Source organism: Canis lupus, chromosome 2 (assembly GCF_048164855.1).
Source record: "Canis lupus baileyi chromosome 2, mCanLup2.hap1, whole genome shotgun sequence".
Classification (NCBI taxonomy): domain Eukaryota; kingdom Metazoa; phylum Chordata; class Mammalia; order Carnivora; family Canidae; genus Canis; species Canis lupus.
The window spans coordinates 54,173,793-54,190,006 of NC_132839.1; the positions used below are offsets into that span (position 1 = coordinate 54,173,793).

A 16,214-nucleotide genomic window follows, 5' to 3' on the forward strand; every position below is an offset into this window, starting at 1 on the left:
ATGTCAGTGGAATCTCCTATGTGGAACCTAGAAAGCATGGGGACTGGGGCAAGAAGACAGCATGGTCAAAGGCTGTAATGTCAGTGAGGAGGCCTGTTGCCTTGAGATGGTAGTGGCCTGAGAGGGACAGGCTGTACAGCTGTTCATGAGTGAGGACCCGAAGAGACCCATAGCAGGACAACATCCCTTTGCCCAAGTCACTGCTCCAATCGTGCCTGCTGGTCCCTGCGCCAGGGGTTCTGAGAAGACAGGCCATTCCTCATGGGACACTTGTTGCCTGCTTGCTGTTGCTCAATGGCTCCCTGGTTTCCCAATGCAGGAGCCGGAGATGTTTGGCTGGATGTGTATAAATTGCCCAAGGAGTCTTGGCTCAAGGAAGTGGAGCACCCCCAACTTGCTATAAATCCTAAGAAAAAAGGCAGACAGCCACAACTGGTAGGAAACATCCCTCTTTTCCACTGATCTGTTTCTCCCTACCCTTGACCCACATCTAGCCTAAATCCTCCTTGCAGTGTCAACACGAACGAGGCCTTATGGAGGCTGTCAGAGAGGACAGCAGGCATACTGGCCCATGACTCTAAAATCAATTTGCTTTGGTTAAAATAAGATATTAAAAAGTAGAGGTGTCCTCAGTAGTGGGAGTCTCACTCTTTTTCTTGTCTGAGGGTTGCCTCTGCACCAAAACCACTCCCAGGCATTTCTCTGGGAGGAGGGTCTTTCATCCTGACTCATGCCTCACATTCCACTGAATTTCCCAGATTATGGTATAAACCAGTTCTCAATATATAGGAAAACATATATGCTTCATATCATTCTTAGGAAGTAGGAAAGTAGGAGCTCTACAATTTCCGTTTTTTTTTTTTAATTTATTTTTAATTTTTTAAAGTAATCTCTATGGCCAACATAAGGCTCAAATTCATGACTCCCAAGATCAAGGGTTGCACATTCCACCAACTGAACAGCCAGGCACTGCTGTTTCAGTTTAGTTATATGTGATCCCTGGGCCTTGAACTGTGTCTTTAGAATAGTTCCTCGGTAAATATTATTTTGAAACTTAATTTGCTGGGCAGCCTGGGTGGCTCAGCGGTTTAGCGCCGCCTTCAGCCCAGGGTGAGTTCCTGGAGACCCAGGATCGAGTCCCACGTCAGGCTCCCAGTATGGAGCCTGCTTCTCCCTCTGCCTGTGTCTCTGCCTCTCTCTCTCTCTCTCTCTCTCTTTCTCTCTCTCTCTCTGTGTCCCTCGTGAATGAATAAATAAAATCTTTTAAAAAAGGAAACTTAATTTGCTTATCTATCCAATGTGCACTTACTTTTTTAGCCAAGAATTATTGAGTGTGCTCTTAAAACACACTGTATCAGGTGCTAAAAAGCTATGAAACTCACATTCACTACTGAGCTCATTGAGTGGCTTTAAACAAATGCCTTTTCTCCCCAGTCTATGTCTTCAAATCAAAGTGTAGTCCTGATTACTGGAAGAGTCACCAGCCCAGAGATCTTCCTCCTCTAAACTCTTACGGAATTTCTTTCTTTTTTTTTTAAGATTTTATTTATTATTCATGAAAGACACACACACACACAGAGGAAGAGATATAGGCAGAGGGAGAAGCAGGCTTCTCACAGGGAGCCTGATGTGGGACTCGATCCCCGAACTGGGATCACGCCCTGAGCCAAAGGCAGGCACTCAACCACTGAGCCACCCAGGCATCCCTGGAATTTATTTCTTATACCTCTTTTTGGGTACTTCCCATATACTACCTTGATTTTAGTTATCCTTTTGTGCATGAACTTTTTTTTTTATTAACTAGATATTTCTGGATTGTTAAGAACATACCTTCTTCTTCTCATTAACCAACCTCATGGTATCATACTCAGTACCCAACAGATACATTTTTGAGGGCTTAATTCATTATCCAACTGGGAAAACCACCTTGGAATGGGGATGTTTCTCACCATAATTCACTCAGTGTCCATACACTAAGAAGTAGTCAATTAACACCAGTTACAGGGGTAGTCCTGGTAGCTGTGAATTACATTTAGAGTTGGTTAAATAAAATTGTCAACATTGCCAATATATTTTGCCAATCAGAAATATTTGCTTCAACTTAGATTTTTCTGGAATGAGCTCCTAACTGATCTTACCTCTCTGTTCATTAATATTTCTTCCTATCACTATTTCCAGTTTCCCCTCCTACATTTTAAGATTCTGGACAGTAGGGATCATATGTTAAAATCCTGCAGGCCAGAGGATTACACAAATATCAGTCCTCCATGTCTCCAGGATGAGTTGATTCCTGACAACAGTAACGGGGAGAAAGAGATGAAAGGGGAGGGGGAACATACATCAACCCTATTGTGAATTAATTTCTCACTTTTCTCCTCAGAGCACTCTTGAACCCGTGACTTCAGAGACTTTAGAAATGGTAAGGACCTTTAAAGAAATTCTTTAAAGAGATTTAAGTTGCATGCAACAGTTTTTTATTTTGACTTGAAATTTACTTTAAATATCAAGTATACTAGTAAAATGTTCCACCAGGGCACTATTTTCAGACTCTCTGTGACTTAATCTCGAGCCCCACATCCACAGAAGATGGCCCCCTATCCTTGAGGATAATTGAGTCGTTTGTCCAGAGATGGGTTTCCATGAAGATAAGTGAGGTCAAATTTCAGGACCTGTCACTTGTAGGGCCTCTTCCAAGCCTGCCCGTGAGGGGCCCTCGCCATGTTTTCACAGGGCCACATGGTTTTGTAAAATTAGCAAAAGTAACATGTTAACCACAGTCACTTAAGACCATTGTCTCTTTTCACTCAAACTTCTCCTGTCATAACTTACCCCATATCGGATGGTATTAGGATGGTCATGGGCATTTTGTGTTCAAACTTTTTTGTTCCCTTTTTTACAGTGGCCCCCAAATTATACATACTCAGGCCCTATGAAACCCAGGTCACCCTTCCAAAGTAATAGCCAAATCTGCCAAGCCAAGTGTCTTGAGGGATTTCATCTTTATATTGGGATACCTTAGAGAATGGAGAGCTTCTCTGGAGCTTCCTAGCTCTCCCTTTGAGGCGTAGAGCACACCAGGCTTTTGAGAAGCTCAGCTTAGGGAGGACTCAGGCTTACCAGTAGCGTAGCGGTGACCTCCAAATAAAAGTCTCTCTAGAGCCCTCTCTTTTTCCTCCTTTTAAATTACGTTATATTTTGGGGTGCCTGGGTGGCTCAGTGTTTGAATGTCTGCCTTTGGTTCAGGTCATGATCCTGGGATCCTGGGATGGAGTCCCTCATCAGGCTTCTTGCAGGGAGTCTGTTTCTCCCTCTGCCTATGTTTCTGCCTCTCTCTGTATCTCTCATGAATGAATGAATGAATGAATAAATAAATAAAGTTATATATATATTTTTAAGTTATATTTTAAATTATACAAACAATATGTGAACATATCACTCTGGGAAAAGCCAGGTAATTCAGAGAGAGCAGCCATCTCCACAGGTCCTCACCATTATTAGCTCGATGTATGTTTTCTCGATCTTCAGTGTACATTTAAATTCTGATATGTTTATTTTGAAAAATATAGTTTTGTTTTATGGAAATGCTTTTTCTGTGGAAATTTTTTTCTATTTTGTTTTATGAGAATTTCCTATACTATTTATATTTTCCTACAAACTTGTGTTTTTCTTACTCATCAACTTATTGGCAACATTTTTCAGTGTCCGATAAGCCTACCTTGTTCTTTTGACCTCTTGAATTCTGTTCCATGTTATGCACATACCACAGTTTTTTTGATTGTGAGTCTACTGATGATACTGATGATATCCCCAGTTTATGGCTTTTATAACACAGTGAAAATTTTTGTAAATTCTTAGTATATCTGAGTGCTTCTGAGCATTTGGGTGCATGCATTTTTAGTGTTAATACAGATACTGTTAAATTGCCCCCGCCAAAGTAGCATGACAATTTACATTTAATTAATATTTCTCCACAGCCTCCCTGACCTTGATATTATCCTTTTTTTCCCAAACTGATGGAACAAAATAGCATCCCATGTAATTTTTACTGATCTCTATATCTTCTGTTGGCGACGAGATTTTCTTTGAAATGCCTGCCTATATCTTTTGCTTGTTATATATTTGCTTCCAATTTGTTGTTTCCCTTTTTCCTCTGTTTATGTGCTTTTCTGTTGTAAAGAAGTTTTAGGTTTGCAATGCCTGGGTGGCTCAGTCAGTGGGGTGTTCAACTCTTGATTTCAGCTCAGGTCATGATCTTAGGGTCGTGAGATCAAGCCCCACCTGGGGCTCTGTGCTGAGCGTGGAAACTGCTTTGGATTCTGTCTCTCCCCTCCTGTCCCTTCCAGCTGCCTACATGTTTGCATGTGCTCTCTCATTCTCTCTCTCTGAAAAGAGAGAGAGAGAGAGAAAAGAAGTTTTTGGTTTGGATATAGTCAGAATTTTCTCTCTCTCTCTCTCTCTTTTTTAATATTCATTGCAGCCTGAAGAAGGCTTTCCCAACCTCAAGGTTATAAGTAACTTCTCCTGTGGTTTCTTCTAATAATTTCAAGAGTTTTGCTTCTAACATTTCACTCTAATTCATAGGGAAGTGAGTGTCTTTTGTAAATGAAGTGAGGAAGGGATCAAACTTTTATCTTTTTTTTTTTTTTTCAAATAGCCAACCATCACACAAATATCTTTGAGTAATTCATCCTTTCCCATTTGTTTTGAAATGTGATCTTTTATCATTCCTATATATATATACTTCTATGCTCTTTATCCTGTGCCATTAAAATATTCATCTGCCTACACCAAGACCTTAATGAACTTTGGAGCAAAAACTACCAGGGTTCTAATCTCGTCAATGCCCCTGTTTATTTTCTGTTCTATTTTCTGTATTTTTGTTGTTCTACATTTGAGAGAGCTCAGTGGCTCAGTCTCTACCCTCTCACTGAGTTTTTCATTTTTGCTATCATCTTTTCATTTACAAGGGCCCTTCTTTTTTCTCTGATTGTTTGTTTACTTGATAAATACTATGCCTTCCCTAAAAACATTTATAATAATTACTGATATTTCTTCTCCATATATGGCCTATTTTCCCCCAAGTTGCTTTTTTCTTTCTAATTGTTTTGGTCTCTGTCTTTCCAAAGAGATGCTGTCTTCACTTGTCTGGTGGTACTTGGATCTCTGCCATAAACTAGAATAGGGGTCATGGGGAAATAAACAGGACGCCAGGCCTGTGGGCATAGGTGGGTCTTGTTGATTGTGGTTTTGCTAAAGAGTGCCCCAACTGGGCTTTTGTGTTGGAAAACACGCATGTCAGTGTCTTGGAGAATACAAATTTCTCCTGCTATCCAAAAGGAGACCGTTCCTATAAAACCTTTCCTAAGTCAAAATGGTATAAAAAGCAATTACCATTAATTTATATGGAAAATTTTTTAGGTTCCTAGACCCAAAATACAACCTCTCTGAGGCTTTTCTGATACCTTAGAACACATCTTGCTAATGTATATACAAAATAAACCAATATGAAGCACAGATGCTCACTGACACAGTAAAGCTCTGGCACATGGCACATGATGCTGACAGGCTAGGTGTAGCTCCTCAGGAAGGATATGGGCGGGGCCTCTAAGTGGGTGCTCAGTGCTCAGCTCTAATCACAGCTCTCACCTGAGTTGCAGAGGCTTGTGGGGAAGACACCTTGGGGGTCAAGGGTAACTTCAACATTCAGTATGTAAACTTTAACTTCATTATGTTGGCTGCTGGGAGCTTAAGAGTCTGAGTTTAAATGCTTTTTTAAAAAAATATTTTATTTATTCATTCATGAGATACACAGAGGGAGAGGCAGAGACATAGGCAGAGGGAGAAGCAGACTCTGCTGGGAGCCTAATGTGGGACTCGATTTAAGGACCCCAGGAACATGCCCTGATGCAGATGCTCAACCACTGAGCCACTCAGGCACCCCAGAGTTTAAATGCTTCTTAAAAAGATTTCCAGTCAATCCTGTTGCTGCCTCACTGGCGCTTCCACTCCAGACATACCCAGTGCTGGCATTTTCTTGAGTCATAGGGCATTTGTGGTATTGTGGTATATTTATAAATCAGATGGCTGCTAGGCTTTCTCCCCTACTGGTTCAGATCTGACTTTCTTGGGTCTGCTAAATCATTAGCCACCTGCTTTCCAACCTCAAAATGTTCTTGCTTTTGTTCCCTTTTCATTATCTTGTTCCTTATAAGTTTATTCCTTTTTTAAAAAGCAACTTTCTGTCATTTTAATGGGGTTTCAGGAAGGAAAGGTGTTACATGTTAAATGTTCACACCAACGTCTGTATTTTCCAGCTAGTTATTGCTGGTCTGTGGTTTTATCAGTATTCATCAGGGCCTTAGTTGCAGCAAAGAAATTGGAAGGATATCAAGTTTCAGAAAATTGGAAGGAAACAAGGGAGGGTAGGCAGTGAAAACATTTTCTAAAGTTAAAACATTCTTCCTTCCATTCTTAGGTAATCCATACTTGGTAATAATTCATTTAATTATAATGTCAGTTTGCTTTGCTAACATTAAAGTCCTAAACAAGATATTAGCAAAGCAAACCGATAGCTTTGTGTTCATGGATAGTATCTATGTTCAAATATGAGATTGGCCTATTGTGGTTTTATTTCCTTTTTCTTGTGGTTTTCTTATCAGCCTTTGGTATGAGTGTTATGCAAGATTTGTAAAGAAAGTTGGATGTCTTTTTTTAACCCTCTAGGTCTAAGTAAATCCTATATTATCTTTTCAATTTCTTCTATGATTATTAGTCCATTGTAAAAAATTTTGAGGCAATTTAAGTCACAATTCATATAATTTATCAGTATAGATATAGAACTATAGATACATGTAAATAAATTTCTCCTATAGTATAAAAGTGAAAATCTATCTTTTAAGTTATTCCTTTTTCTTGTTTTTAATGTTATTTATGTGTGCCTCCTTTTTATTTTTTAAAGAAACTGTTTGTAGATCCGACTCACCAATTTTAACTTGGCAACATTTGTAGGATCTAAATACTGGAGATGTTCCAGATATCTTTCTTTTTGTGGTTTCTAATTTAATTCCATTGTGATCAGAGAACATACTTCATATAATTTGAAGCCTTTTAAATTTATTAAGATTTCTTTTGTGCTCAGAATATGGCTTATCTTGATAAGTGTTCTAAGTGCACTTGAAAAGAATGTGTATTTATCTATTGTTGGTCAAGTTATTTAAATCTCCTACATATTTACTGCTTTTCCTTCTGTATCTGTACTATATCCTTACTGATTTTCTGTCTATTCTATCAGTTATTGGGAGAAGAGTGTTCAAATCTCTAAGATTACAGATTTATCTATTTCTGCTTTCACTTCTCTGAGTCTTTGCTTCTTGTATTTTGAAGCACTGTTATTATGTGCATAAACATTTGGAATGTTATATCTCCTTAATGAATTGACCATTTTATCATTATTTGGTGAATCTTTGATCCCTGGTAATATTCTTTGCTATGAAATCTGTTATGTCAGATATTAATATAACCACCCCAGGTTTCTTTATATTAGTTTTACAAGATGTATCTTTTTCTATACTTCTAATATTTTGGTGTTTTTGTATTTAAAATAAGTTTCTTTTTGACAATGAATAGTTGGGTCTTACCTTTTATATAATCTAACAATCTCTACCTTTTAATTGGGGCAGTTAGACCACTTATATTTAATATGATTGATGATGTGTTTGGATTTAAATCTGTCACTTTGCTAATTACTGTCTTTTGTCCCACCAGTTTTTTTTTCTTTTCCCTCTTTTTCTGTCTTCTTTTGGGATGTGTTTTTAATGATTCTGTTATATCTTCTTTGTTTGGCTTATTAGCTGTGCCTTTTCCTTATCGTAGGATACAAACATTTGTTTTAGAGGAGACATTAAGTTGAGTCATCCAGTTCACATAATGAAGATCAAACCACCCAAACCAGTTACAGGTTAGTAAAATTCAACTAACACTTTCTTCTCTTCTGCCTTTAATTTCTGTTTTTTTCTTTCTTTGTCTTTCTCCACATGTCCTGTCTTTTCTATTTATTAGGGGCAATATGTAAATTATAAGTATAGTTCTGAAGAGGAAAATTTTTTAAAAGTCATAAGCTCTGGGATCAAAAGACAAAACATATAAATGTTACAAGAATACAGCTAACAGAATTGGGAAATCAGGCAAGACACATCTAGCTGGAGTTCATCCATTTTGATATTCCTGTGTTAGTTCATTCATCAGTGTTTGCTAAGTGCCAGTAATGCAGTAAGCACACAGGTGAGTAAGACACATCATCTTGTGCCCTAAAAGCTGCTGTTCCACCAAGGGAGAAGAAGAGGAATCCGGCATTATAGGATATGATAAGTGCAGCACTGGGGAACACCTGGATCCATGAAAACATAGAAAAAAGAGTGACTAACTCTGTCCACAGAGCAGGCAAAGGCTTTATCAAAGGAAGGGGCACTTGGGAAGGTTTTGAAGGATAAGTGGGAATATGTCATGAGGAAAAGAGAAGTCAATTGTAGGCAGAGGACAGAGTATATCCTTTCAATACCTGCATATGGCATCAAAGATATATCTATAAGAATGTTCACTGCTGCAGTATTTATAGAAGCAAAATCTCATACACTTCTCCAGAGGAATACTTCGCAACCATAAAAAAACAAAGGAAGGGATCCCTGGGTGGCTTAGCAGTTTTAGTGCCTGCCTTCAGCCCAGGGCATGATCCTGGAGTCCCAGGATTGAGTCCCACATTGGGCTCCTTGCATGGAGCCTGCTTTTCCCTCTGCCTGTATCTCTGCCTCTCTGTGTGTGTGTGTGTCTCTCATGAATAACTAAATAAAATCTTTAAAAATAAAAAAAAAAAAAAACAAAGAAGGAAATTCAAAAGGCCAAGAATATCCAATTCACTCTTATAAATGAACATGATGATACAACATGCTCCATCAACATTTATTGTAAAGCTACGGTGATTAAGACAGATAGAAAAACAAAGGAGTGTATAGTAGATTGCAATATATATAAGATATAGAAATATAGATAGATAGAAAAATCAATGAATGAAATATCAGAGGCCAGAACAGAGCCAGGCATTAATGGCCACTGGATACCTGAGGGGTGGCACTCCAGAGCAGTGGAGAAAGGATAGTCATTTCAATAAATGGTACTGGTTGTCCATATGGAAACAAAAGTGAGACTTGACTCCTGCCTCACACCATCCACAAAAATTAATTCTAGATGAACCATAGAAATAAATAAGAGAAAACAATAACGCTTTTAGAAAATGTATAAGACAATATCTTGATTTCTGGGTAGGGAAAGACTTTGTAAACAAGACACACAAAACAAATACAAAAAGCACTTATAATAAAAGAAAAAATTTATAAATTTGGCTACTAAAATTAAGGACTTCGAGTCACCCTAAGACATCATTAAAAGCATGAAAGAGCAAGCCACATAGAGAAGACATTTGCAAAACACATAAAACTTATGAATTTCATATCAAGAGTATATAAAGAATTCCCACAACTTATTAAGGAAAAGAGATAATCTAGTATAAAACAGCAAGAAATTATTCAAATGGCCAATAAACATATGAGTATATATATTCAACATCATTAGTTTATCAGGGAAATGCAGATTAAGACCATAATGAGCTTACCACTCTATACCCACCAGGATGGCAACAATGAAAAGACACTGACTGTACCAAGTTGGTAAGGATATGGAATAACCATAACTAGACTTCTCATACACTGTAGTTAGGAATGAAAATTGATAACAATCACTTTGGAATGATCTAGTAATGTTGATGATAATTTATACCCTGAGAGCCAGCATTTATACATTTACACTCCTAGGCAGTGTGACCAACTATACTAGTTTGCCTGGGACTGAGGGTTTCCAGGGATGTGGGGCTTTCAGTGCAAAACAAACCAGGGTGAAGTGGCCTCTCTCCTTCTAGGTATACATCTGATAGGTTTAAAAGTAAATGCGTACCTGGAGTCATGTACAAGAATCGTAACAGTGATGTGATATTCAATAGCCCCAAACATGGAATAACCAAAATGTCCATCAACAACAAACAGATCAACTATAATGTCTTCACTCGGTGGAATACTATCAATAAAAAGGAACAAACTACAGCTATCACAACAAAGTGGCTCACAAACAGTATTAAGCCAAAGAGGGCAGACATAGAGTTAACACTATATGTAATTCCATTTGTGTATATAGTTCAAAATCAGGCAAAACAAAGCTGTCATGTTTAGATGCACATTTAGACAGCAAAAGTAAAATAAATGTAATGCAGTGCTTACATAATAGCCAAGGGAACAATTGCTGCCCTTCCCAGAAGGCTGTGACTGGAGACGGGCCCTTGCAAAGCTTCTAGGGAACAGGCAATGTCCTGTCCTTGGATCTGAGTAGAGACAGATGTTTGCCTTATGGTAATTTATTAAGATATATATATTTTATGCTCTTTGCTGGATGTGTTCTATTTCCCAAGAAGACAAAGTTTTAATGAATGAAAATAAGCAACAATGAGGAAGGTCTATAGTACTGATATAAAGAGATCTCCAAGCTATTATGAGTGAAAAAATGCAAGGGTGCTAGTGTATAAGAGCAATTCTCAAACTTTAGCTGGATCAGACTCACCTGGAGAACTTGTTAGAACCCAATTTGCTGGGCCCCACCTACAGAGTTTCTGTTTCAGCCTGGGGTTGAGCCCGAGAATCTGCATTTCTAACAAGTTCCCGTAGAGCCTGTCAGATCCCTGCTGATCTGGGACCACACTTGGGAAACTACTAGTATCTTATATGCTAGCTACCATTTGTTTAAACAAAAGGGGTCTCTTTGTAGCAACGTATGCAAGGAACCAGCAACAATGGTGGCCACTGGGGAAGGGGAGCTGGGGCACCATCGGGCCTTTCAGGGTACCCTGAAAGCTGGGATGGGAACCCAGAAAATCGATCACCCAGTTTTACTGTGGATTTAGGAACAGTTGAAAAAGAAGGAAATGAAAGGTTTCAGGGTGGGAGGAGGGAGTAGAGTGGTAAGAAAAGTGATTGGCAGACAGGAGGTTTTTGAAGGAAGTTAGTTGGATAGATGTAAACACAGGTAGGGGTGGGAGTGTATGCTTATGTTAGCCTTCAGCAGTGGCTCAGTAGTGACCAGCTGGCAGGTTTGGGGCCTTACCAACCTGAGGAGACACCAACAGGGGTCTGAGGCCTCTAATGCCCTCGTGGACGTTTCCTTGGCTTTCTCTGGGGATCTAGTAATTCGGAAACAGAAAGTGATAGGGGGATGGAGCTGGAGGAGCTAGAGGAGGAGGCAGCTGTCCTTTGCCTGTGCTCCCTGAGCGAGTGGGTAGGAAAGAGGTGGAGAGAAACCCTGGGCTCCCACATGGACTTCTGAGGATGAGGGATTCTGCAGGAAACTGGGGAGCATGGAGGAAGGGGGGAAAATTAGACAGAGGGAAGTCCCATGGTTTGACTAATTTTGGCATCTTTTCACCTTAGGGACCACATTTAAAAGCCCCCTGGAAGTCTTTGCAAAGATAGAGGACTGCTATGGGTTGGGCTCGGGGCAGAACCACTTCATCAAGGAAAGTCAGTGGGAGCAGCAAGCAGCCATCTTCCACGCCTCCTACAAGAAGTACCTGGATGAGAAAGGGGAGGAGGAGCCACTCAGGTGAGTGGGAAGGAGCACTCTGCTCCCAGGGAGCCCTGGGGCACGTGCAGGAATCAACCCAAGCCCTTGAACTCGTCTGAGGTGTAAAGGCTCCTCTTGATTTGGGAAATTTTTCCAAGAGTTTCAGCAGATCTTTTGAAAAGGTGTGTGGAGATTGTTCAAATATAGTTAGAACAAAGGTGGATCACATTGTGGATTTCAAAGAGGGGGTAGGCATGTATGGAGATAAGGAGTAGAGTTTATTTTAGTATTTTATGCCCAGCCCTCATCTCTTAAATTTTTTTCCCCTGATTATCTAGACAACACAGAAGACCCTAAAGACAGAAATGAAAGTCACTACTATTCAGATTTTCTCCATTTCTATCCAGGCTATTTATTTATTTATTTACTTATAAAAGATTTTATTTATTTATTCGTGAAAGACACACAGAGAGAGAGAGAGAGAGAAAGACAGAGACAGAGACACAGGCAGAGGGAGTAACAGGCTCCATGTAGGGAGCCTGACATGGGACTCGATCCCGGGTCTCCAGGATCACACCCTGGGCTGAAGGCAGGCGCTAAACCGCTGAACCACCCAGGGATTCCCTATCCAAGCTTTTTAAACATAATATATTCATGTATAATTCCTGAAATACCTTCTAGCAGCAGGTATGGCTCATGAACCCCCTGCTGTGATTGTAAAAAACCGAGCCCAAGTTTTAAAGAGTGCAGTGGAGCTGGTTTTAGGAACTAGCTCTCCCCACAGCTAAGCTGGACCTCAGGGATGTTCTTGCTTCACACAGGAAGCGGAGCCTCTCATCTTGCTGTGAAGTGCACCTCCAATATTCTCACTTCAGAACACAGACTCCTAGGGCTGCACCCTCATCGCAGCTGCTTGATACCTGAACTAGGACCCAGTGAGGTTCAGGGGTGCACTGCCTTGCAGGGTAGTTGGGAGTTTTGCAGGCTAGCTGTTAAACTGCTGGTAGTGTCTGTAGTGAGAGTCTTTAAACCACAAGAAACTATAAATCAGGAAATCTTTTTTTTTTTTTTTTTCGTTTTTTTGGGTTTTTTTAGAGCAAACTTAGCACACCACTCTTTGGATTGTCCCCAGCATAAGTGACTATTATTCATGTCAGCCAAATCTGGTCACTACAGAGAAAGTTCTACTCAGTGCTGGGTACTGTTGCCAGTCTGGGAGTGACTCCTGCAGCCCTGCCTGCCCTGCCCTCACCAAATTCCAAAGTCTGCAGCCACCAGACCCAGCACATAGAATCTGATTTACCTTATGGCCCTATGCTCCTGGAAAGGTCCATCCTAACATTCCCTTCATAAACCCATTTCTGATTTTAGTGCCAAGCCTCTGCCAGCATCTCTCCTGGCCAAGGAGTCTGCCGTGGCTCTGACTAGTGTCTCTTTTTTTCTCAGCATGGCCTCATTCCATTTCCTCCTTCCTAGCAGCATAATTGCAATGCCAGCAGAAGTCAAGAGCCCCTCAGGTAAATGAGCACGAAGCAGGTGGTTATCCTGGGCAATGATCCACTCAAGGGAATGCCTCAGCAAACCATGCATGGTGGGAGGGAATGAGGCAAAATGTGCGTCACCTGCTTTGCAGTTGGAGCTTAACAGTTTCTGGTTGGACATTAGGCATCCAGATTCCTTGATAATGGAGTTGGGCATTGTTTTCAGGGAGAGACTTGCCACAGAGGAGGGTATGAGCACATATCCTGCCAGGCTGCTTCTGGACAGGAATTCATTTTGTGGAAAATGTTATTTAAAGCACTGACAGCCAAAAGGACGCTAATTATCTAGAAGATGTGAGAGCAGCTGAGGGGCAGTGTGACTGTCCTCCCCACCCGAGAAGGCGAATTGTCCCTAGGAACCACCCTTCCAGGGGTGTCCACCCCTTCTGTTGGGTGCTGCCCATTAGAACAGGCTACTTTTGATTTCAAACTGAATTCCTCTTGAGTCAACACTTTCTGTACAAACCAGAGGGGACTCAGATTCTTTACATGACACCCCTTTCCTCTTTTTCTTTCCCAGGAGTAGCCTGTGCCCTTGGCATACATTGGACTGGAAGTCACAACTTCTTCCTCTATTCGCTTAACCGAACTCTGAAGGATAAAGTCGGTACTTTGGGATGGGAGTTGCCTAAGCGGGGCTCTCAGAACATGTCCTCCTCCAGCTTAGTTGAGGGCATGTGACTGACATGTCACTTCAGAGGACCAGAGACATGCCAGCAGAAGCAGGTGGCTCAGTGGCTGTGGTGTCACTGTGAGGCTCTGTCTCTGAACAGTCCCGTTTCTTAAAGAGAACAGGTCAATAGGGACAAAGCCCAGTCAGGTCCACAGAGCTCCTGTGGCAGCGAGGTAAAAAAAGACGTGGCATCAGAGGCCAGATCCAGCCCTGGCCCAACAGCCTGCAAGCTGCGTGCTGTCAGGCCAGTCACCCCTGCCCTAGTCCTGTCTTCTCATCTGAAACAGAGCTAATTCAGGACACCACCCCTGCCCCTTGCTCACACTTGTCATAAATAGGAGAATCCCGAGGTTCTCAACATAGGCAACTCTTGGAAATTGAAAGGCACTTTGGAAATATGGTGGTTGTTTGGTTTATACAGGCTCATGGAAGCAGTTGCATGAGCACACTCACCCTGTGGTAATTCCGTGAGTTGTACACGTAGGTCAAACTTTAGAATTGTCCTTTAAAAGTAACATTTAAAAATAGGGAAAGGAAGACTCTCTCTCCTATCATCCCTCTGTCTCCCAGGCAGCATAGCTTCCAACCTCAACCTCTGTACTGACTGGCTGGGACCCTGGGCAGGTCCCTTACATCCTGCCTCAGTCTCCTAATCAATGACATGGGGGTATAATGGGCCCCCCTCAGGGGACCCTTGTGAGAATTCACCGGAAGGAGGCATGTAAAGTGCTTAGCACAGTGCTTAGCACCTAGTAAGCACTCATTCCATGTTAGCTGCAGTCGAATAGCAGCATGACCCATTGTTTTATCCTGAGGAAGGAGACAGCATTGCAGAGAGGTGAGAGGGATGGTGAGCCTGGACAGGCAGACTAGTGTGGGTCTTGGGCTGCACACGTAGAGGTGATGTGTAGGTGCAGGGGCTGGGGGGGCAGCCTCGTGCATAGTGTCCTCCCTGCAGACCCAGAGGGTGTGTGGCCCTGTGCTGCGCCCATTGCTGTCTCTCAGCTCAGCTATACCTGCTCCTACCTGTTGATTGCCTGCGAGGATGGTGTGCTCACACTGTGGGACCTGGCCGAAGGTGAGCCCCCCACCTCTGCCTAAGCCCTGGATGGGTCTCTGGGTAATGAGAGTCCGGGAGCGCAGGGATGTCTGCAGGCGCTGGGCCTTCTGTTAGTTACTGCCTTCTTTTGTCAGCTTGGGGAGGTGGTCTTGCTTTCCCTTCATTCAGCCATTCAATAGACACTTCCTGAACTTAATATGTTCTGATGGTTTCCATTCTCTGTGTATTTATTGAGCGCTTGCTCCATACCTGGCACCAGACCAAGGCCTGGAAGTCTGTCCATTACCTCATTATCACACTCCAGTGAGGAGGTGTCTTCCAGCTCAGGGTGTGAGATCCTGGCAGTCTCAGCCCTCCTCCCTCTATACCCCAGGCTCTCAAAATAAACATGTCTTCCTTGCTGCTATTCTACCCTGAGCCTGGTCAGCGGGAACCTCACTGGTGTGCAAGCTAAGAGACCTACAGCGTGGGCAGGGCAAGATCAGCAGCTATTCTGGGTGGGTGGCACCTTGCTGGAGTCCTGGGGTCCCAGGGTCCCCAGGGAGAGAGTAGATGAAGGGGCAGAGGGAGATGGAGAAGCAGACTCCTCATTGAATGAAGAGCCCAACAGGACCTAGATCCTAGGACCCTGAGATCATGACCTGAGTCGAAACCAAGAGGCAGATGCTTAACTGCCTGAGCCACCCAGGTACCCTGGGAGTGTCTCCTTCTTACCAAATGTTTTTAGAAGTAATGACTGAATCCCTGGTTTGTCATTTTTGAAAGTAGAGGGGGGTTGTCTTCCCTGGCGGCCTTCCTAAGGCAGCACATTGGTGAGAGTCCGGGACAGTGCCCTGTTTATTGGTGGCCTCAGGGAGGCTTATGTCAGATCAGTTAAGTGCCTTCCTCACCTGAGCTACTTCCACCTGAAAAATTCCATGGTTGTTTCCAATAGCGGGCACTCCGCCCACATGGTAGAAAGATAAACATGGCTATAGGCCCTCTTGAACTTGAGCAAGAGTTACAGCACCCACAGTGTTCTTTTTATTTTTTTTTTAAGATTTTATTTATTTATTCATGAGAGACACAGAGAGAGAGGCAGAGACACAGGCAGAGGGAGAAGCAGTCTCCCTGCAGGGAGCCCGACGTGGGACTCGATCCTGGGTCTCCAGGATCAGCCCCTGGGCCAAAGGCGGTGCTAAACCCCTGAGCCACCTAGGCTGCCCCCGACAGTGGTCTTAAAATAGCTGAAGATACATCATGGGCAGAAGAATGATCCTAATTTCACATTCACTTGCCCAATAGC

At 42.1% G+C, this 16,214-nt stretch overlaps 1 protein-coding gene across 11 annotated transcripts in view; it reads left to right on the plus strand.

Moving 5' to 3' along the window:
- The window catches only part of WDR93 (WD repeat domain 93), a 48,292-nt gene that overhangs the window by 19,439 nt on the left and 12,639 nt on the right, over positions 1–16,214 (plus strand). For 7 of the 11 annotated variants that reach the window (XR_012018160.1, XM_072799832.1, XM_072799815.1 and 4 more), the window contains 7 exons: positions 320–435; positions 2,381–2,419; positions 7,873–7,957; positions 11,523–11,694; positions 13,102–13,172; positions 13,717–13,803; positions 14,828–14,947. Coding sequence is in view for 8 of the 11 variants with exons in the window: in XM_072799832.1 (XP_072655933.1) it covers positions 320–435; positions 2,381–2,419; positions 7,873–7,957; positions 11,523–11,694; positions 13,102–13,172; positions 13,717–13,803; positions 14,828–14,947 (690 nt within the window). In the remaining 3 variants the exon portion in view is untranslated. Of the gene's footprint in view, positions 1–319; positions 436–2,380; positions 2,420–7,872; positions 7,958–11,522; positions 11,695–13,101; positions 13,173–13,716; positions 13,804–14,827; positions 14,948–16,214 lie in introns of those variants that run through there. The other 4 variants (XM_072799833.1, XM_072799847.1, XR_012018162.1 and 1 more) reach the window with 4 other exon arrangements.